Here is a 22449-nt window from a genome sequence, read left to right as displayed (position 1 = left end):
GAGCAGGGGCCCTGGTGCCAAGGCCAGAGGCACGTCCCGGGGCAGCCGTGGCCCCCGCTCCCGTGAGCTCACACACCAGCCAGCCACACGAGGACCAGGCAAGACCCTGCAGAGCTCGGGCACCCCTGCATTGCCCACCACCCACCCGCTCTGGCCAGCAATTGGAAATAAGCCAGAGGGGGCCACAGCATTTAGGAACAAAATTTATTCCAATTTAAAACAGAATTCATTTCAGGAGAAAGATATGAAAAGACAATTTCCATCAGCTATCTCTGGATTAAGGGGTCAGGGCCCCGACACGTTGAGCGAAGCCCGCCGTCCCCCCACCCCTGCCCCAACACGGCAGTCTTGGCCCCGGGAGGTTGGCACAGAGCTAACGGGCCTGTCCCCCAGCACGCACAACAATACATGCATTTCAAATGACAAAAGGTTTAAAAACAGTATTTTATATAATATTCTTCTTTAAAATAGGTTAAGGTTGAAACCGTCTGAAATCAGGACTGTGTAATATACAAGTATGACCGGAGAAGGTCCACTGGCAGCCGGCAAGCCTCCCGCACCACCGCTCGGGGGCGCAGGCCCTGGGGCGTCTGGGGGGGACCTGACACAGTGGGAGGAGGATGGAGCGCCCAGGGTGGAAAACGAGAAAAACAAACCTCACACCATGGGCGAGGGAGGGGCCCGGACCACCAGGCCCCACTGGCACAGAGCGGTCTCCGACCCTCTAGGGCACACAGCCGTGTCCCCGCCCTCCGGTCCCGGGCCCTCAGGGTTCCGGAAGCGCCGGGCGGGGCTGCCATGGCGTGCCAGCCAGGCTTCGGCTCTGGGGTGCTTGGCACACTGCTCCCTCTGGGAAGAATTAATACTTCGGGTGCCCAGGCCCACATGCTCAGGTCACCCCCCCCCCCGCGAGGCCCAATCCAGTTCCCTTGCGATCTGGGCCCGAGAGAGGCGCTGAGACATGGCGATGCGCACCCCGCGAGGACCCCGAGTGCCCTGGGCAGGCCCCCCGCCAGCAGCACCATCTGCTCTGGCACTGAGGGTGCAGGCTGGGGGCCTTGGCACACCCCTCCCGTGCAGACACGTGGCACTGCGAGGGTCCGTCCTGCCCCCGAGAGGGCTGGCCACTAGGAATGTCGCCGCCCCACCCCGAAGGGGCCCCCCAGTCGCCACAAGGCCCCTCCTAGCTCCCTCCTCCGACACCGGCAGGCTGGCCCCTGCGTCAGGCGAGCGGAGGGAGCGGGGCCAGGGGCAGCGGACGCCAGCCTCGGGGCTGCTGTCCGAGGCGTTTCTACTCTTCGTTGGCGGCCCAGACCAGCAGCGGCCACACAGACCGCGACCGGGCCGTGTCCAGATGCAGCGGGTGGGTCCAAGGCCTGGCAGTTCATTCCCGCTACATTGTGCAAATCAAAACAAAACCCACAGAAAAACACTGTAGTGCTCAGTCCACATCAGATGAAAACACACCCCCGCTTGTTCCCACCCTCCGAGCCCCTCGGGAGAAGGCGGCCCGTGGCTCTGGCTCAGTGCGTGGCCGTGGCCGTGGCCAGGCCTGGAAGCCACCCGGGGCCGCGGCGCCAGCGGCCACTGGCCCTCCACAGCTCGGGGCAAAGTGCTCATCGTGCTGCGTGCTCGCCTCCCGGGGCAGGGGGCTCGGGAGCAGAAGTGGGAGATGTGGGAGAAGGGCTTGCGCCGGAGCCCGCGCCTGGGAACCGCCACGGGCGACTCCCTTCTCTGCCTCTCGGGGACAGACCTGAGAATATTCTGAAGAAGTCCCCACCCTACCCTCACTGTTTCCAAGCTGGTTTCGAAACAGAACTAATCAAAAGCGACTCCCAATCCAGGAGGGCCCTCTCCCGGCTCCCTGGGCACAGCGGGGCGCCCTCGGCCCCTCGGGGGTGTCTGGACAGCAGCCTGTGGGCCCCGGGAGCCGGCTCACTGCCTTCCTTTCCTCACCCGGAAAAAAAAAAAAAAGGTTAGGCACTTCCCAGGGCGGGCAGCGGGGGGCGCCACCCACCCCCACTTCTTGGAGTCCAGGACGTCAATAACTTAGGGAGCGAGAGAGAGAGATAGAGAGAGAGAGAGAGAAGTCACAGTCCGGGGCCTCGCGGTGAGGGCCAGGAGCAAGGGGGGCGGGCCGGCGGGTGGCTCTGTCCCCGCTGGGTGCCAGGGGGCCGCCGGCCTGCAGTGGGGGCGCGTGCGCTCGCGTGTCTCGTCTCCGCTGGTCTCGTCTCCTTCTTTTCCTTTTTTTCTTTTTTTTTTTTAATAGAAAAAAGCGAGCCACGAGTCAAGGCCAGGAAAAGGCTGCCGCGCCCCGGACACAGATGAGGAGGTGCACGGGGTGTATAGAAAGAAACACGTACGTCCCCTGATAGCTGTGAAATAAAAACCCTTTGTTAAAAATAGGAAAACAAAACCAACTCGTCTGTGGGCAGAGCCGGGCGGGCTCGGCGCCCGACGGCTGTCCCTGTCCCCTCGGGGCAGCGGCGGCGGCCGGGTCAGACCAGGTTGTACTCCTTCAGGTTGAGCTGCAGGATGGTGTCCTTGACAGCCGCGAACACGAAGCGGATGTTCTCTGTGTCAGTGGCACACGTGAAGTGTGAGTAGATGATCTTGTCGCTGTCGGGGTTCAGGTCCACAAACATCTTCAGGATGAACTCCCGGGCGGCCTGCGCATCCCGCTGCGGCCCTGGGGAGGCGGAGACAGAGGCAGGTGAGCGAGGCCAGCCCGCACCCGCCGGGCACGGGCTGACACCCACGGTGCGCCCTGACACCCGCCGGGCGTGGACAGTCACCCGCCGGGCGCGGACCGGCCTCATGAGGCACCTGCAGGTCGCGGACAGACACTGATCATGTGCAGACCGGCCGTGGGCAGACACCCACTGGGCGCGGACCGGGCACTGGCCAAGCAGAGGCAGCTCCTCCGGCCGCCCCCAGCCTCCACCTGGGGCCCTGGCACCCGTGCGGCCCCTCGGCCTCTCAGCCAACTGCTGCCCACATCCGGCACCCCCTCCACCTCCAAACTGCGCCCAGCTTCCCGCCCAGCCCCATTTCACCGCACTGCGCTCCCACTTCCCTGACACCGACATCCAAACACAGGCAGGGGCCCACACGCGTGTCCACACGGCCCCACGCGCCCCTGCACACACGTGCACACTTGCATGGCTACCGTCCAGCTGTGCGCGCACGGCGATCGGGCCACAGCCACGTCCCCGCGGCTCTGGGCCAGCCGGGACCGAGCTGCTGGGGAGGGGTGGCCAGGCCCAGAGTGCCCTGGAGTCCCGTGTCCTGGCGGCAGCTGCGGCTGACGCTCACAGAGCAGCGGTGCCGAAAAGACAGCTGGGGACGGTCTGCGCTCAGTTTTGCCTCCTGTTAGAGCTCAGGCTAACCCGGGGAGGGGAAGAGGGTCCTGGGTCACCCCCTCATTCCCAGGGCCTCGCTCCTCCCCACTCAGGCTCCGGGCAAGCAGGGGCCTGGGAGCAGAGTGTCCCCGTGCGTCCCTCCTGTGGCTGTGCACAGACTGTGGGAGATCCCCTCTCCAAGAGGACGCCCCCCTGGGGACACAAGATCCTTCTGCTCACTGAGGCTTGGGTGGGGGGAGCACGGAAGCTCCCCAGCTCGCACGGACCGTGCCACCAGCCTTGGTCAGGGCCCGCACCCCCAAATCACAGAGACACCGAGGCCCAGAGCGTGAATGGGCCATGCCGGATGTGCCTGGCCCTCCCCGCCAGGATCACGGGGCCCAGAGAGGCAGGGAGCCCAGTCCCTCCCTGCTCTGGGTGCTCCCCCACTCCACCGCAGCTCCCGGCTCACCGTCGAACTCGGGGAAGTAGTCCACCAGGTGGGAGTGCAGGATCTTATCCTCCAGCAGGTCCTTCTTGTTGAGGAAGAGGATGACCGAGGAGTTCTGGAACCAGGGGTAGGTGATGATGGTCCGGAAGAGGGCTTTGCTCTCCTCCATGCGGTTCTGTGGGAAGGAAGACATGAGGATGGACGCTGCCCCCCACCCCCAGGGCCACAGGGCAGGGAGAGCGCAGAGAGGGGTCCCTCACCTCATTGTCCGATTCCACCAGCACTTGGTCATATTCACTCAGGGCCACAAGGAACATGATGGACGTCACATTCTCAAAGCAGTGGATCCACTTTCTCCGCTCTGACCTCTGGCCTCCCACGTCCACCATCCTGCAGGAGACAGGAGCCCCACAGGGGCTCAGCACCACAGTCGGCTGTCAAGCCCCTTCCACCAGCACGGCCGGCGTCTGCTAGAGCCCGGAGGGCCCCCGGGACAGCCCCTGCCCCCCACATCTGCCAGGGCCAGGAGAATACGCTGCGCCTGAACACCTGCACCTGATGGAGCAGTCGCAGGACTAGGGAGCCTGGGAACCCAGGTGCTCCCGGGGAGGAGGGGGGGCGGGACGGGCCGACCCCTGGACCTGAGGTCCCACATCTGAGACCCACCCCCTCACTTGGGCAACGTGCACACACGCCCACCACAGCACTGTCTGTGGGACACGGGAGAACGAGATAAACCGAGGACAGCCACGCGACGGACCCGCCTCGGCATCGCGAGGGGGTGGCTCACAGAGCGACACGCTTCCCCTGTTGCCAGGAGCAACGGCAGGTGGCAGTTTCCCGTCCAGCACGAGAAGCACGTGCAACCTAACAGTCCGAACAACAGGCTCCCGGGCAGAAGGGAGCAGCCAGGGGAAACGAGCAGCAGGGACGCCCCGTCACACTGGACTCACACGACAGGCGTTTGCCGCTGGCTACCGATGAACTCCCTCAGTTTCCTCTGATGAGGAAAAACCACAGCAGGCAAGCAGAGTGGCCCTCAGGCAGGGGTCCCCGCAGCTGGGCCCTGCCCGGGGGGGCGGGGGCCGCGGGGAGGGGCTGCCGCCGGAGCTGTCCCGGGCACGGCCGGCAGAGCCGGGCCGCCCAGCGGAGCTTGCACCGAGGAGACTCCAGCAAGCACAGGAGGTGGTGACGGGCCCGGGGCCCCGGGCGAGGCCACCAGGCCTGCAGCAGCAGCTGTGGCCAGTCTGGGGAATGCGCCGGGCCAGACAGGCTCCGGGGCCACGGCCTTTCCGGAGCAGGAGGCTCCCCAGTAAGGTCCCCTGTTCGGGACCAGGCTCATCTCCTCACACACTGGGGCCGTCGGGCCATTACTCAATGCTGTCCCCGCTCCGGTCAGGGGCCAGGCCACAAGCTCAGGGCCAGGGCCCCCAGGCTGCCCCCACGCGTGCCCAGCTAATTAAGGGGTGGGCCGGCAGAGGACCGGCAGCGGCAGAGGGTGGGGGCCCATGACAGAGCAGAGCGCAGAGCGGGGAGGGGGCACCAGGGAGATGCCGGCCGGCCCAAGCTCGGGGAGGGGAGGGAGGGGGCCGGCCATCCCGGGCAGAGGATCCAGCAGGCACAGGCCGTGCCGCGGTCAGGGTGAGGCCAGGAGGACGCCCCGTGACGGGGGCTGGGGGCAGCACTCGTCCCAAGCCCCAGCCCGTGGTCCGCAGGCTCAGCTCTGAATTCAGAGGTTACAGCCCATCAAGGATCCAACGTAAACAAGAAAGAAAACTCAAACCTTGACCCCTCACCAGGAAAGGAAAACGTGCATCAGACCCGTGCAGGCTGGATGCCTACAGCTTCCAAGACTCTGGGGAACCACACAGGGCTTCCGACAGAGGCCCGGCGGGTGAGAGAGGGTGCAGAGGGCAGGGAGGGGTGAGGGCAGGCGGCCACCCCTGGCTGAGCTCTGGGGGTCCCTGTGGCGGGGCGGGTCTCGGGCCAAAGGGCACCTGGTAGCACACCCAAAAGGCTCCTCGGGTGCTCCCCAGAGCTGGCGCTTCGAGGCCACAGGACAGTGGCAGGTGCCACGGCTGACCACCTCCTTGGGACCCCGCCCCAGGAGCGTCAACTCCTCCCCAGCGTGAGCTTGCGCTGGGGGAGCAGAGGGCGCCCAGACGGGGCGCTGCGGGCAGTGGGGGGCTCACAGCTGGCAGACGGGACCCGCCCCAGCGTGGGCCTCAGGGCGCTGGGCTAAAACAGTGTCCCCCAAAACCTGGGGACGGGACTGACTTGGGAGCAAAGTCCCTGCAGATGTCATCAGTTAAAATGACATCACATTAGAGTGGGGTGGCCCTATCCAATCACCAGTGTTTTTACAGGAAGGGGGATGTCCGGACACAGACACACAAGGACAGGCCACGTGACCACGGAGGCAGGGATGGGGCGAGGGACGCCGAGGATGGCCGACGACCCCCAGGAGCCGGGAGACACGGGGAACAGACTCCCCCTCACGGCCTCAGAAGGAACCGGCCCTGCCCACACCCCGCTCCTCGGCTTCTGGCCTCCTGAGCTGGGACGGCAAACACGCCTGTGGGTTTCAAACCACCCGTCTGCGGTCATCGGCTGCGGCAGCCCCAGGGGACACACACTTGCCCTTGCTGCTCAGCAGCTCCGGACCCACCATGGCCTCGCTGAGTGGCGGGGCCTGTGTCCTCAAGGACGGCATCTAGGCTACTCCGGCCGCGCCACCTGCCAGGACTGGGCCCCATCCTGCCCACATGCCAGGAGCTACCGTGGGCCCAAGAGCCGGAGTCCGGGAACCACCTGTCGCCTGGCTCTGCATGGGTCCCCAGGGCCGCCAGGACCTCTCCACCGCCCCACAGCGTACCCGGCTCTTGCCGCAACTCCAGACCACCTGCCCACTGACATGCGCCGGCGTCCTCCCTCGTCCACGGTCCCGGCACAGAGGCCCCCGGAAAGCCCTCCCCTCCAGGCCAGCTCCGGCCAGCTCCGTCACAGCCCATACCACTCCCGGGACACGGCTCGCTCTGAGAGCCGGTGACTGTTATTTATGAGCCCGTCTCCCATCCCGGGCTGGAAGCCGCCGGAGAGCAAAGACTGGGGCCCGGTGAACCCGTCGCTGTCCCCGCAGCAGGTGCCTGGGGGCTGGGATGCGAACAGCCCCCACTGCAGCTCACAGAGCCCGACGCAGCCCCAGCACACGGCCGCCCCAGGGTGCCAGGGCAGAGGTACCTGAAGATGATGTTCTCCAGGTCGAAAGGGTACTCGATGATGCCTGTGGTGGGCACACGGACCCGCAGCACGTCCTGCTGGGTGGGCAGGTAGCCTGAGGTGGCGATGCGGTCCACGTCGGCCAGGTAGCTACAGCACAGCAGGGACAGGGCTGCTCAGGCCAACGGGCGGGGGGGACAGCCCAGGCACCACGGTCCCCCCAAGCAGCCGGAAGGGGCCCGGCACAGTGCCTCTCCAGCAGGGACGCAACAGCCCCGAGCACTTGGGACAAGGCAGACCTGGGGTCGGGCAGAGGCGTCCCCGGCCTGCCCTGGCTCTTACGGGACAGGCGGCCGCAGGACAGAAGTCAGGCTGGCTCTGGGGGTCTCTCTCACCGGGCTGTCTGAGGACGGCCGCCGCGGCGGGAGGAAGGGGGCTGGCTGGGCGGCCAGGCTGGAAGCGGACTTCTCACAATGAACTTCCCTGCCTCAGCACAGGGGCGGACTCAGGGGAGACACTACAAGATGCTCCGAAGCGACCGTCTCACGGCAGCCCGGCCCGCCCGCATGCCCGACAGGTCCCCTGCGGCCTGGCTGGGTCCGCGGGGCGGGCGCCCTACTCACTACTTGGCGGAGTCCGAGAGCTGGTATTCCCGCCTGCGGTCGTAGCACTCCTGGATGCCAGGGTCATCCCACAGGGTCTTGATGGCGTGCACATAGCGGTGCTCAAAGGTCGTCACCTTCTCCACATCTACCTCGCGGATCAGGAGCGCGTTGGCCTGTGGGGCGGCAGGGAGAGCCGTGGGCTCGCCGGCGCCCGGGCCCTGCGGGGCGCCTGCCCGAGGGGGGACCTCTGCCCCAGCGAAGCGCGCGCACACGTCAGAGAGGAGCGAGAGTGAGCCGCGGTGGGGGGTCCCCAAAGCAGAGCTCGAGGGCAAGGCAGCTCCTGGGGCCGGGCCTGCACAGCTGGGGTGCGCCCCAGTGCTGGGGTGCGGCTCCGGAAGCAGCCACACGCACAAACAAGCAGACTCCAAAAAGTGACCGAGGGCCGGACCCAAAAGAACAGAGCAATGAACACACACGCCGTCAGCAGCTCCCCTGTCCCCGTCTCACAGACTGCCTCAGAAGTCTGTCTGGCCTGCACCCCCTTCCTGGCACACAGCCCCTCAAACCCCAGCAATCTCTGAGGGGACAGTGGGCTGGGGGCGGGGCACCGGCCAGAGGAACCACTCGGGGCACGTGACTCAGGAGACCCCACTTCTCCACGTGCCTGTCATCCTCAGGGTGGTCCAGCCACACAACCGGCCACCAGCAGAGGGTCTGGGAAGGACACACCTGGGCAGAAGCCAAAATGGGGAACAAGGGAGCCCTAGCCATGCTCTGAAAGCCAGTGGGCTCCTCCTGGGCTGGAGAGCTGCCCCACACTGCCCACCCCCCAGCTGTGGCCCCCAGCCCTCAGCTGCCCCAAAGTCTGCACCTACGGAAGCAGACACCTGCCCCGGAAAACCCCCGACTGTCAATGTGTGATGGTCAGGGATCACGGATCACTTCTATAAAAGCCCAGAGAACAGTGTTTTCAGCTTTGTGGCCCCCATCTCTGCCACTGCAGCAGAAGCCATCAAGGATGACACATAAACAAGGAGGCATCACATGAACCAATAAAACTATTTACAAAAACACAACACGGTAGGCCACTGCTGTTCTAGATGCTGATGGACATCTACGGTCCGAACACCGGACCAGCTGGACTGTATGGTCTGGATGCTGGAGAGGGCCTCAGCTGAGCAGATCATACAAACCCAGACCCAGAGGACAAGAGGCTCCAGCAGGCCTCCCAACCCCACACCAGGCCCTGTTGGGGGTCCCCGATCATCTATGAACCCGGGATAGAGGGAGGAAGGTGCCAACTGGAGATATATCAACAACCTGGTTGACTGACCTTCTTAAGCCTCAAAGCAATGGATTCATTTAAACCACTACTGCATAAATATGGACTCCCGTGCCTCATGTCAGCCCGAGGCAAACTTCTGGGGTTGAATGAGAAACCCCCAAAAACAGATCTACAAAAGCAAAGCCAAGGGAGGCCACCAGTGAGAGCCCACTGGTGCATGACTGGGGGGAGTGCTGTGGCGAGAGTGGGCCAGCAGCTCCTACCAAGGCAGACCTCGAGCTGCCCTGTGAACCCCCGTGTCCCGGGAGCATGGCCCGGGGAAGTGACAACAGGTGTGCACACAGAAACCTGCATGTGAATGTCACCCCAGCAAGGAGACAAGCTGGAAAAACCCAAGCGTGCATCAGCAGGTGAGCAGATACACACTGCGTGTCCCCCCGCACACGGGAGCGTCACTCGGCCATCAGGTGGTGAACAGACACGTGAAAACGGCCGCCAGCAGGAGCGAGGTGCCCACACGCGCAGCCCCGGGGACGGACCCCAAGCCCACGACGCTCAGGGAGGGAACCAGACACAGAAGGCCACATGGGGCGTGAGTCCACGTGGGTGACACGTCCAGAACAGGCTCATCCGCGGACGGGACGGGGGCTCGTGGGGGCCGGGGGAGGGGAGACTGACTGCTGATGGGGACGGGGTTGTTTTTCAAGTGATGGAATGTTCCCAAACTAGACAGTGGTGGTGGTTGCTCAGCTGTGTGTGTTAGAAAGCTGTGAATTACACACTTTAAGGGGAGACATGCCCAGTGAGTGACTTTGGTCTCGATAAGCCACCACTCAAGAAAAAGGAAGGGAAGTGCCCCACCCCCCGGGATCACCCACACCGGCAGACACAGTGTGTGAGGGGCCGGGAGCTGCAGCTCACACTGCCCACCCCCGGGCCAGCTTCCCCGCTGTCGGATGGGGGCGCTGAGGGCTACCCGACAGGAGGGCTGAGGCTTGGCCAGGACGCGCCTGGTGCAGGTGCTCTGAGAAGGCAGGTCCTGGCAGGGAGGGAAGCCAGGCGCCGTGCTGTGTCCCGGGCGGCCCCTATCCGACGGCACCCCAGGCCTCACCTTGTTCTGCTCGTACTTGTACAGGATCTTTAGGGTCTCCATGGCGCGGATCATGGCCTGCATGGCAGTGAAGATGTTCTGGTACACGAGCTTGGTGAAGCCCCGCTTGTCCTCCTCTGAGTAGCCCGCCCCGTGGATGATCCGCATCTGCTTGATGAACGTGCTCTTGCCGCTCTCGCCCGTGCCTGCAAAAGCAGGGCGCATGAGAACAAGTCCGGAGCCAAGGCCTGCAGCCCCACCCCGCAGAGAAGGGTCGCTGGGGGGTCAGAGCTCAAGAACTCAGCCCTCTGAGGGGCTGTGGGACACGCTTGGCCAGCAGGCGGCCACTCTGCAAGGGGCTTCCCCCGTTGCAGCTTGGTCACGCCCCAAGCATACGACCCTTCTACACAATGGGAAAGCGAGGCTCAGCAATGGGGGGGCATCTGGCACCGAGGTACCAAGCAGGCTGGTACCCCAAGCATCCTGCCTAGTCAGACAGCAGGTGACCGGCCTCCGCACGCACTCCGTACCCCGGAGGCCGCAGTGAGGCACAGAGCCGTGGGTCTCCGCCAGGCGTCGCTGCCTCCTTGACCAGTCAGGCTGACCAGCTGTTGCCCCCCTGGGCCATACTCGGCCCCCCACACACGACGCCAGCCCCTTAGGACCTGCCCACGCCCACCGGGGACAGCAAGTCCAACTGGACAATGTCCCTGTGGACCCCCAACCATGTTCCTCTTCCAGGAGCCCCGCCAGAATCAACCTTACTTGGGGGCAAGAGTTTAGTATCTGCCCGGAAGCCAGGGCAGCCTAAGGACGGAATCTACCCCCACAATGGTCCTCAAAAGCTCCTTCCCAGTTAGCGATGAACTCATAAACCCACCCAGCATCACGCCGCCTGCTGAGCACTCCGAGCTCCCCCAGAGTGACCACAGCACCTGGACGAGTCCAGGCCCCGTAGCCCGCACCCACGCAGAGGGCCCCCCACCAGCTCCCCACTGGCCCGGGCGTCCGCTCTCTTCACCCCAGCCCACTGCCCTGGCCCACACAACATCAGACCACCCTGTCTCCCTTCCCCTCTGCAGGCGTGAGGGGATGCGGGACTCACCAGGCAGCACGCTGACCCCTCAGCCTCAAGGGATCGGAAGGATCCGCAAGTCAGCGGGAAGGCCATCCGGAAAGGGGCCACCTGGCCGCTGAGCCCTCATGCCAGCCCCGCTCCAGCACCATGCAGCCCAGGGTCCCCTCCTGCGTCGGCCTCTCCCCACCCCGTCCGGGGGCCAAGCGGCAAGCCTGTCTCCTCAGCTGGCTCACCCCACACTCAGGCACAGCAGCTGTGGGTTCTTCAGACCCCCAGACCTCGGCCGCACCCCCTTCAATGCGTGCAGACGGACCCCCGTGCGGCGAGCGCGGGCCGACTCAGCGACCACCCGCAGAGCAGGACAGACGGTGGGGGGTCACTTCCAAGACTAGGTCACAAGAGGCGCAGCAGCCTGCTCCACACCGTCCGGCACCACTGGCGGAGGGGGTCAGGGGGTGGCCACCAGGCTGCGAGGACGCTAGACCCGCACTGGGGAGAGGCGCCGAGCCAGCCGCCAGCTGACGCGCGCTCTGCAGCCTCACGAGGGACCCGGAGCCTGGACCGCCCGGACTCCTGGCCCTCGGAGACTGTCTGCCGGCTGAGGCTAAGCTGGGGGGTCATGTGATTACACAGCGAGAGAGAACGCCACCGTCTAAGCGCACGCCGCCTCCAACAGCTGCCCATACCCTCACTCACAGGCTGAAGCCCCAGAGCCTCCCTCCGGGGGCTCAGAAGCCCCCAGACTCGCCCACCTGCCGCTCTAGGCCCACTTCCACCCCTCTGCCTCCGAGTCGGCCCGCGTCTGCCCACGTCCACGCACTGGCCTGAGCGGGGACCCTGTGTGGAAGCCGCCAGCTCACACACCTGTGACGCGCCCCCCGGGCGGGCAGCCCTCCCTGCCCCCGGAACCTTCCCCCCAGCCGAGGGGGAAGCCTCTCTGCCGGCGTCTGCTGCCGGCCTCCTCCATGGACCGGGGCCTCCGCGACAGACTGGTTCTGTGGGCCCCACGTGTCCACGCTGTCCTGCAGCCTGGAGGCCCTCGGCCCGCATCCAAGCAACTGACTACACTCAGGGACGCCCGAGCCACCATCCCCGACATCGCAAAGCAGGGGTTTTGGCTGCAATGCCCATGCCGTTCTGGTGCTTTTACTACCTCGGATCCTTCCCGGAATAAATAAAATGACTCTGGGTCCATCATCAAGGAAGGTAATGACCTTCACGCCATCCCCCGTCCGTCCTACTTCAAACAACTCACCTCTGCTATAAAAGTGACCCGAGGCCACCTGCTCACTCCAACCAACACCTCCCCACCGAGAGTTCCAGGGGCAGGAGGGAGTGGAAGGAGTGTGCCCATGACCCCACGTATCCCCAGAGGGATCCACACTGCTCCCTCACCACACGCTGCAGGGAGGGGACACACATGCCAGGAATGCGATTTCTAATGTGGTTTTCTCTTGACCCGCGTCTGTCCCCCTCGGCGCGGCTGACACCAGGCACAGTCATTCTTTGGGGGAGGGGGGGACGTCCCGGGCACTGCGGGGGGTGAGCAGCGTCCCCGGCCCCACCCCAAGATGCCAGGAGCACCCCCAGTGTGACAACCCCAGACATCCCCAGACACCGTCCACGGTCCTCTGGGAGGCAGAATGGCCCTGAGTGAGAACCCCTGGTTTTGACAAAACGCTATTATAAGAAATAAAGTGCCCTGCCAGTCTGTTTGGAAGGGTCCCTCCCAGGCAACAGCCGAACAGCGCACACACGAAAGCCAAACCCCGAGACACAGCCCTACAGGTCAGCCCGAGGGGGAGACGGGGCAGACCGCACACTGAGGCCCCCCGACGCCGCCCCGATGCGGTGCCCGCGTGGGAAAGGCAGGCCACACTCTCGCCCAGGGTGTGGGGAGGACCCAGTGAGGAGAGTCTGCGCATGCCCGGGGAGAAAGGGCCCCGCCTCACGCCACTTTGTACAAAGGAACTCGGGGGCACCTGGGGGGTGCAGTCGGTTAAGCTCGACTCTTGCTTTTGGCTCAGGTCGTGATCTCAGGGTCGAGGGATCGAGCCCCGCGTTGGACTCTGTGCTCAGCGTGGAGTCTGCTTGGGATTCTCTGTCTCTCCCTCCGTCTGCCCCTCCGCCTCATGTGCGTGAGCGTGCGTGCACACTCTCAAATAAATCTTAAAAAATAAAATTAAAAATGAAGGCAAAAGAGAGAACCAGCCCCCACTGGAGTGCTCCAGAGACAGTGCAGACACGCTGAGGGGTCACTCACACACACACGCTCGCACGCGGACACATGCTCATACGTGTGCGCACCCCCCCACACACAGGCAACTATGTCGACCAGCATGACACCCTGCTGTGAGCCCCAGGAGGGGACGGGCGATGTGGGGGGCATGTCTGTGAAGGGGCCCTCGATGCCGGGCCAGAAAGCAGCCTCACATTTAGCAGGAAGCCGGGCCAAGGGAGAACAGCGGCGGCCAGGGCACTGCCCGAAAACTGAAGCCTGAAATGCGGGATCAGCCCCTGGAGGTGTCAGGGGGTCCTGGACAAGGGGCGTGGCTGAGGTCACACGGGTCCCTACCAAGCCCTGCTGGCTAGTCTGCCAAAGCCCCCCGGTGGCAGAGTAGCCACAGCCGAGACCACGGCCATGGTCAACCTCCAGAAGAACCAAAACGCACAGAAACAAGGCACGACGCCGTGAGGTGCTGGACGTGCTAACTGACCTAACTGAGGCAATCATTTCACGGCACGTCCATGTACCGAATCATCAGGTCGTACCCCGTACGCTCACGGGATGTTAATGTCAATCAAATGTCAATAAAGCCGAGAGGAAGAAGGAAGCCAGAGGGAACACCAGGCACGCTGGGCAATGGGGCGATCAGTGACCCTGCCCGAGGCAGCACCTTGCCAGGAAGGACAGAGAAAGGAGGGTGTGGAGGGGGCGGGTGCAGGGAGGTGACGCCCTGGGAGGAAAGCAGCGCGGGTCTCGTGTCGCGTAAGCCCCGGGCCGCCGTCCAGTGAGTAGGGAGCCCGCGAGGCCAGGCGCAGCGGCAGCGGGCAGGCGCCAGCAGGGCCACTGCCCATGAGGCACTGGGCCACCGCAGTGTCCGGGAGGGAGGGACGGAGGCTCAGTGCAAGGCTGAGCTGGCCAGAGCAACCCAGGTTAGCTTTCCAGATGCCCTGTTTCCTGGGCCAACTGAGCCACGGCCACATCTGTCCCCTGGGAGCTGGGACTCGGGCCTCTGACAGGATCCCTGGCCCCGGGAACCGCCATGCACCTGACCCAATGTCCACCTGCCCAGAAGCGTCTCGGGGGCAAGGACTGCCTGGACCTCACGGCTGGGCCCCTCTGCAACCAGCCGCTGACCTGGCCCCTGTGCCCTGGCCGATGCCCCAGTGCCCGGTCAGCCCAGCATGCCCGCCTCCCATGGGGCTCTCCTGCCGACCCGCGCGGGGCCTTGGCCCTCAGTCTCCAGCCTCCGACACAACCTGAGGTTGTGACTCAACCTCAGTCGCGCTCCCCCTCAAAGAGATCTGGTCACACGTGCCCTTCTGGCTCAAAAGCAGGGAGAAAAGCAAGGCCCCACCTCAAGCCCAAGCGTGTGACACTCCCAAGGCTGAGCCTCGCTCTATGCACACGAGCCGACAGCACCCCACCTTGCCCCCAGCCGCGCCGGGGCAGCTGCCCTGGACCCACGAGCTCCCAAGTCGCTCGCTGCAGTGAACACCAACGTCCACTCCAGCACCCACGCGTGGCTTTCAGAGCAGCGTTCCCGGAGCCCCTGAGAAGTGGCATCGGCCCAGATGTCCTTCAGGTCCAGGCAGATGGCCACAACAACGGCCCAGCCGTGCTGCGGAGCGCTACTCGGCACCGAGAAGGATCCCCCGTGGACACAGGGACAGCCGGATGGGGCCCGGGGGACTCTGCCACGCGGGAGGACGCGCTTCTTGTCACGCACGGCGTGGCGCCGCTGACATGATCGCGTGGAGGATACGCTGCTGGGTGCCGGGGCGGGGGGGCGTGGAGAGAAGGGTGACAGGAGGGTCCCTGCGGTGGGGGACGCAAGCACCGGGACAGGCGATGAAATCGCGGCACCTCCCCAGAAGGAACCGTGCAGCTCCAGGCCCCGGCTGTGGGCTCCCTGGCCGGCCTGCCGCTGGTCGTTTCCAAGGGACGTCCACGGGGCCCTGTGCCGCCATGAAACGTAAGCTACCCCAGCACGCCTTCCCAGCACAAGGCGCTTCCCGCACAGACACCCAATTTCAGGGCTTCCAAGAAGTGCCCCCAGCACCCTGATGCCCCACCCGTTCTTTCTCCAGACGCCGCCACTCCAGTCACCCCTCTGTGAGGTCTGCTCTTCCCCATGTGTCTGCACGCTGGGCTGGGGCTCTGCTCACAGCCCCCTGCCCCTGGCCCCTAGCACAGGCCGGCTCACGGAAGGTATGGCACGAGCGTTTTATGAATGAACAGAATGAGCCGGGCCCCAATCCAACATACTGGCTCCGTCGAGCATCCCCCCTGGGTCCTCCGCATCCCTGTGCTGGGCAGGGGACTCGATGGGTCGTTACTCCAAGAACGGGGGGCCCTTGGTACAGCCCAGCCTGGCACCTGCCCCGCAGGGTCAGATGGAGCACGGCATGGGCTGGGAGCCTGTGGACGCCCTCTGGGCGTGCTCTGACACGTCACCCTCTGGAGGGCCAAGTCTGACCTATGCCCAGCAGAGACTAGCTGAAGAAGAGGGAGAGTGGGAAGAGAACCCGCTGTCCCCCCTCCTCGGGGGCTGAGATCTAGCGGGGGGGCCGGGGAGAAGGGAGTCTGAGCCCCAGACCCAGGAGGGCAGGGAAGGGACTCCAGACTCCCAAGGGCTGAGGCCGCCAGGGCAGGAAGGATGGGGCTGGTCTCATCTCCCTGAGACTCAAGGTAGGCCACTGAATCCCGGACCCCAGGGGCAGGCAGCCAGGCGGCCCATGACTGTGGGGTGCGGCCAGGAGCCGCCAGGACCGCGGGAGACCGATAAGAGCACCCTCCCAGGGGACCTGGGGCTCCCGGAAACCCAACAGGGACCTCGAGCTGTGTGGACAGGTCTGAGATCACAGATGGGACACTGTCCTCTACCCAGGGGGACAGAGAAAATGGAAAACCCTAGAGCAGCTGAGGATGGTGGTTACACGCCCCTACTCACTCACTCAGTGGGTGACACAACGTCAGGGCACCGCCTCAGGGGAGGTGCGGGAACTGAGACACAGAGAGGGTCGGTGGCTTCGCCGAGGTCACAGAGCCAGCGACCTCAAAAGACGGGGGCCACCTGGGCTCGGTGCTTGGGTGCAGCGTCGGCGGCAGGGCCTCCGGAGAGAGCAAAGGCGCCGGGGGAACCTGCCCTGAGAAGGCAGGGCAGGTGGCCACCCTGGCCGAGTCGGCCGGGGCCTCTGCGGTGGCACACACTAGCCGCCCCTCGGCTGGGCCACGACGCCTACTGTACCCCGAGGCCCAAAGGTGGGGCTGGCCGTCCCTGCTGATTTCGATGAGTGTCCTCCATTCAACACGTGTCTTCTGAGCCCCCACTTTTGTCCCCAGTGTGCTGAGTCTTACTGTAGCCCTTCCTGGGGCACCCCGACAGTCAGGACACTGTGAGCCCCCGGTCCTGCCCAGCACCCCCATCCACCCCAGCTGGAGGGTGAGGACAGAGCTCCTTCACAGAGGCGCAGATGAGGGGACAGATGGCAGAGACGGAGAGAATCTCCGGAGCCCCACCTGCCTCCCACCGACACCCTTGCCCCAAAGGCCTCGGGGAGCGGCCTGACCGCGGCCCCCAGGCAAGCCGGCCAGGAGCAGCTCCTGCTGGGCCCCGCCAGAGGGGTTTATGCGGTGCGCACCGCACCACCCCGCTGCGAGCAATCAGAAACGGTAACGAGGAAAGGCATCGAGGCTCCCTCCTGTCTGAGGACCAAGCTCAAGACAGGAGGCCCTGCTCAGGAGCAGAGGGGACCGCCGACCAGGGTGGACAGTGTGGTCGGATGCAGAGAATCCTGGTGGCACCCCCCACCCCGTCTGACCCTCACAACCATCCTAGAAGGTCACTGTGATTATCTCCACGTCACGGAGTCAGACAGGAACAGACGCCCCACTCCAGCACTTTCCAGCTCGGTCCTGGTGGGGACATGCACCTCCCAGGGCTGTCGCAGCGGCTTTCGCAAGGGACCGTCACCAGCAGTGACAGGACAAAACAGCTCCCTCTGCCTGCAGAGTGCCCGCCGTGCCGCCGGCCTCCGCCGCATCATCCCACCGAACCCTCTGACCGTGCCTCGGGCCCGGGGCGCCAGCCCACGGGACGGACAAGGAAGCGAGGACGGGAGACACGGCCTCGCCCCAGGGCGAGTGCCCCAACTGCTCCGAGGGGAGCCCTCAAAGCCAGCCCCCCACGCCCACTTGCAGGACGGTCTCACGAGGAAGGCCACTATGAGCTCTGGCCCCTGGAGTCCCTGTCTGCTCACACGCCAGGTGGCAACAGGCGTGGCCAAGCAGGGAGTCGTGTCCAGACGGGCTGTGAGCACCCGAAGCTGGGGGGGTGGGGGAGCCAAGTCACTCCCACCCCACTTCCCGGGGGATCTGAATTCGATTAAAGCAACATTTCTGAGGCCAACGGCTCTGCCCTCTGCGCCTGGGTGGCAGCGACCCGAAGGTGGGGGCAGTGGCGGGAACGAGCAGGAGCCTGCACGGCAGGTGAGTGGCCGCAACGTGGGGCCACGACGACAACCGGCCAGATGCCCTCCAGAGGACAGATACGGTGGCCCCGGGGTGACAGAGGCCCAGAAGCACGCAACTATAAACACCTGTGAGTGGTCGCACAAACTCCCCAAACCAGCAAGCCTGAGGCCCGGACCCCGGGTCTGTGAGCAGCCCGAGTCCCGCCCCCAGACCAGCCTGCATGCAGCGCCTCCGGGGCCCTGGCACGCTGCTCACCTCCCCAGCTGGCAGGGCCCTCAGTTAACAGGCCACCACGGCAGGCCAGGCACCAGGGATGGGACCGCTCCTCCCGACGGCTGCCCGACTGCTGTCCAGCTCCGGCCACCCCGCCCACCCTGGGCTGAACTTTGCACCCAGCGCCATCTGGGACAGAGAGGGACAAACACACCCCCCCAGCCCTCCTCCCCGAGGTCTCCTGGAAGCTCCTGTCTGGCTTCGCTGCACACTGCTCCAAACACCCCGGGGCCACCAGCAGCGATGCCGGTGGCCGCGCTCCCGGGGCTGCACGGAGCAGGGCTCCAGCGCAAAAATACGAAAGTGAAACCTTCTGTGGTTAAATACCTAATACGGAACACTTCCTCATGTCCCACCGCAGAGACCGGCCCACCAGCGGTCCGGGGCACGCAGGGCGGGAGCAGAGCCGGGGAGCACTGTGATCATCTGTGCCAATGTGAGTTCAGAGTCTGGCCCTGGCCCCAGTGACCCCCAGTGACCCCCGTGACCCCAGCGGCCCCAGCGGCGGGACACACATGGCGGCTGGTGGCCGAGCTCAGAGGGCCCCACGCTAGCTGACCTCTATCAGGCCCCATGGCAAGGCGGGGAGAGAGCTGTGAGCAGGCGCTGGCGTCGTCCGGGTACACGCAGGGAAACTGAGGGAGAGGGCGGTCTCAGAGCAATCCCGCAGCACTTCCAGGCACTGCGCCCAAAGAAAGCGGACCGTTCGGGCAAAGAAACTTAATTTAAATTTAAGGGGCATAAGGCACATGCTGGGGTGGGTCACGGTCCTAACGCAGCCCAGGGGCCATCCAGGGGTGCACGAGAGGCTCCCCGAGGGTGCTCCCCGCTCTCCCAGGCGGCAGGGGATGCAGCCTGACCACTCTGCCTGGAGCCAGTGACCACACTCCACTCCGCGCCTCAAAGCACTGGGAGGCGCGCCCTTCCCACCAGAGCCACCACACCCCATGCCAGATTCCGGGCCTTTTCACTGCCCTTTGGGGGCCGGCAGAGCCGACAGGAAGCCTGTGGAACTGACCGCCCTGCTTTATTTAGAAATCCCAGAGCCGCACCGGCTCAGCCGGGCCAGCATGCTGCACCTCCAGTAACCAACGTTCCCGTGGAAGACCTCAATTTTCAAACAGGAAACCTGCCCTAAGGAACAGACAAGGGGCCTCCTCAGTGGTTTTCTACCAAGTGACAGAAACACGACAGCAAAGGACTTGCCCAGGAGAGGTCACGGGAGGCAGAAACCAGCCGGGCCGGCCTGGGACCCCCACCCCAAGAGCTCCTAACTGGTTTGCAGCATCCCCCCCCGACCTCAGGGTTCTGTTCCCTAAAATGGGAGAATGATAGTGAGTTCTCAGGACTGCGCACTCGCTGCACAGCCCTGCCCCCCACTCCCGTTCCCGACCAGACTAAACGCTAACAAGAACTCGGCCTTGAGCAACAGCACCTCGTGGAGCTGAATGCCTGCCTTCTACACGTTCAGACGCACAGTGCGCGCTGCATGCACACGCGCACAGAAGTACCCACTTCGTAAGCACCCACGAAACACCCGCTGACCATACCCCAGTTCTACAAGGCGCATTTGATACCATGCACTACCACAGGGCACTGGGGGGAGGGGGGCCCGGCAGGCAGTATCTGGGGGCGTCTGTGGCTGTCATGACGGGGGGTGCTCCTGGCATCCAGTGCGTCGGGCCAGGGATGCTGCTCAGCCCCACCCCAGCATTGACAGCTGTCTTCCTCCCGCCACAGACCTCCACTTTGGACGTGCAAGCTCACTTCTTCCTCATTTTCCCACCTGCTCCCCGATACCTAGAACTTAACAACGCCCTGAAACGGGTGCATGATTTCCCATAGTGCAGGCTGACAGGGGGAGGGCTGGGTGCCTCTCTAGGGTCACAGGGCGGCGGCAGTGTGGGACCGTAGACAGTTACTCCTGCTGCCGACACCCCAGCCCACAGACAGGCACGAGACACTTTGGGCAGGTGGCCATGCTGGGTCTCCCAATCCAGGGAGACTGCAGATACACACCAAGGCTGCAGAAGCGTGAGCTCCTGACCTGCCTCCCTGAACCCCAGCTCAATCCAAACCTGGGGTGCTCAGGACAGGTGGCAGGGACATCTGGAGGGTCATGCAGCCCGCAGGCAAAGGATCAGGCAATATCGTTAACACGCCAGTAACTTCCTAAAGTCCCCGTCCCATAATCAAGTCTGTGTCACACTGCAAAACCAGCCAGTGCCACGCTGTCCCCCCAGAAGCCCCCCAGACCCACTGCAAGTCTCCTCCAAACTTGAAGGTTACTCTCTGCCTTTTCTGCAAAGTTGGCCTATCGTATAGTCTTTAAGTAAACTGAAACATGTCTGTAAAAAAAAAAAAATAGGGAAGGTACTTCATCAAATGGAGGGCCCAGCAGGGCCACTGCAGGCAAGAGAAGCAATGCATTCCCGCCAAGACCTGCGGCCTCCCACAGGGCCACCAACACGGCTCATTCACCTGCAGACTCCGCTCCTCTGAGCCCTCCACCACCCTTCCGGCGCACCCCACCCCTCGCCGACCCGCTTGTGACAGCGCCCCCTCCCACCTGGAGCCCATCCAAGCTACCTCTGAGAGCGGGTAAGCATTTCCAACCTTCCCTGCAGTCCGGGAATGAAGCAGAGCTCAGGAGAAGGGCAGGGCAAGGGTTTCTGTTTTGTAAACGACCTTCCTGTCTTTGGCGGTAGAGTCCTTCAACAACCCTCCTCTGGGTGACAGCACTTTGCCAACAGCTGGGCCGACGTGCTCCCTACAACAGGTGTGCCCTGGGGAGATGGAGACCGGGACCCTGGAGACTGGGACAGGAATTTTCTCCAGGAGGGAGAGGACCTGGGAGAGCGGCTCCCACCAAGACGAAAGGAAAGGGTTTGGGGAAGGGTGGTGAGCTGGCCAGCTCTGAGGATCCGCAAAGGCTCCTGCGGGGCCCCCGCCCTGGCCTCCGCCTAAAACAGGCGCCCCAAGGGAAGGAAAGGCTGTCTTCTCCCGCAAGGGGTGTACCCCATTCAGGAGGGAAACAGTTTTCCCACAGAGGGAATGGGGTGCTAGAGGGGGACAGACCCTGCACGCAGGAACAGGGCTCCACCTGCTGGGAAGAACCAAGACAAGATCCTGGGAGGTGAGGGGCACAGCTTGTGGACTGCAGCCCAGAGGTCTGGCCCTGAACAGATGCTGGGGCAGCGAGGGGGGTACATCCAGTAGAGCAGGGACAAAGGGCCAGCCCTGTGTGCGCAAGGGGATCGCTAGCTGAGAAGTGGCACAGGGTCGGCCCTCGAGGGTTCTGGGGCGCCCCCCGACCCCGGACAGTAGAGGCAGGGCCTGCCCCTGAAGGAGCCGGGGGCCTGGTCTGGACAAGGGAGGCAGGGCTGACCCCACAAGGACCTGGACACCTGAGGTGCACAGCAGAAGCAGGGGCTGGCCCTGGGGGACTCCGGAAGCCCCACATGGGCAGCGCAGGCACGGCTGACCCTGGAGGAACCTAGGGCCGGATCCGGACCTCACAGGCAGGGCTGACACCCCCCCGACACACACCCAGGGGCTGGGACCGGCGGTGGACAGCACAGGCGGGGGCCGGCCCCGCAGGAGCCTGGGGCGTGCTGCGGACTGCACGGGCAGGGATGGGCACGGGGCACGGGCCGCGGGCAGCACGGCAGGCTCGGCCCCACCCGGCCCGCGCCGACACCCGCTGCTGGCCCGCGGGACCCCGGCAGGCCCGGCCCCACTCACCGAGCAGCAGCAGCTTCAGCTCGCGCCGGGCGTCGCGCTTGTCCCGCCGCAGCTGCTTCTCGATCTCGGCGTTGATCCGCTTGGACTCCTTCACCTCATCGCTGAGGCAGCACGCCATCATGGACTCCAGAGTCATCGTCCCGGCCCCGGCCGCCCGCCGGCCGCCCCCGCCGCCGCCGCCCCCCGGCCCGGCCCTGGCCCGGAGCCGCCCCGGCCGCGCCCGCCTGGCCCTCGGCGTTCGGCCCCCGGGCCGGCCGGTCCACCTCGGCCGCCCGCGAGCGCCGGTCCCCGCTTGGCCGCGCACTCCCGCCCAGCTGCCCCGCGCCCGCGCCGCCGCCGCCGCCGCCGCCGCCAACCGCAGCCGCCGCGACCAAGCGACAGCGGTGCACAACCTAACCCGCGCCCGGACAGCGCCGACGGGCGGGCGGCGCGGCCAATGGGAGGGGGCGGCGGCCCGCGCGCCCGCTGCGGGGGCGGGACTAGCGGCGGCGCTGGGCGGGGCGACGCGCGGGCGGGGCGGGGCGCGGCGCGGCGGGCGCGCCCGCGGGTTAGGTTGCGCCGACGTGGGAAGGGGGACGCGCAGCCGGGAGCCGGGCGGGGCCGCCCGGGATTGTGGGAATGTGGCGGACTCGGCAGGCCGGCTCGTCTGCGCTCGTCTGCGCT

At 65.2% G+C, this 22449-nt stretch overlaps 1 protein-coding gene across 1 annotated transcript; it reads right to left on the bottom strand.

Moving 5' to 3' along the window:
• Window positions 1-190: 190 nt before the first annotated feature.
• GNA11 (G protein subunit alpha 11) lies at window positions 191-22056 on the bottom strand. The gene is made up of 7 exons (XM_006744797.3): window positions 21787-22056; window positions 10013-10197; window positions 7635-7789; window positions 7033-7161; window positions 4053-4182; window positions 3814-3967; window positions 191-2689 (listed from the first exon to the last, which is right to left on the bottom strand). The coding sequence occupies exons 1-7, from the start codon at window positions 21920-21922 to the stop codon at window positions 2499-2501; spliced, it is 1080 nt and encodes a 359-aa protein (XP_006744860.1). The 5' UTR covers window positions 21923-22056; the 3' UTR covers window positions 191-2498.
• Window positions 22057-22449: the final 393 nt, after the last annotated feature.

The sequence above is a fragment of the Leptonychotes weddellii genome, chromosome 1 (genome assembly GCF_054177405.1).
Source record: "Leptonychotes weddellii isolate Sample4059 chromosome 1, ASM5417740v2, whole genome shotgun sequence".
Taxonomy (NCBI): domain Eukaryota; kingdom Metazoa; phylum Chordata; class Mammalia; order Carnivora; family Phocidae; genus Leptonychotes; species Leptonychotes weddellii.
This window is presented reverse-complemented; position numbering and strand designations above follow the sequence as displayed.

What these genes read in the sequence shown, in the direction of transcription:
- GNA11 (XM_006744797.3), bottom strand. Translation starts at nt 21,922, where the DNA reads ATGACTCTGGAGTCCATGATGGCGTGCTGCCTCAGCGATGAGGTGAAG. An exon ending in CTGGAGAACATCATCTTCAG is followed by an intron (nt 4,183 to 7,032) that starts GTACCTCTGCCC and finishes TGTCTCCTGCAG; the next exon opens with GATGGTGGACGTGGGAGGCC. An exon ending in TGGTGGAATCGGACAATGAG is followed by an intron (nt 3,968 to 4,052) that starts GTGAGGGACCCC and finishes TCCTTCCCACAG; the next exon opens with AACCGCATGGAGGAGAGCAA.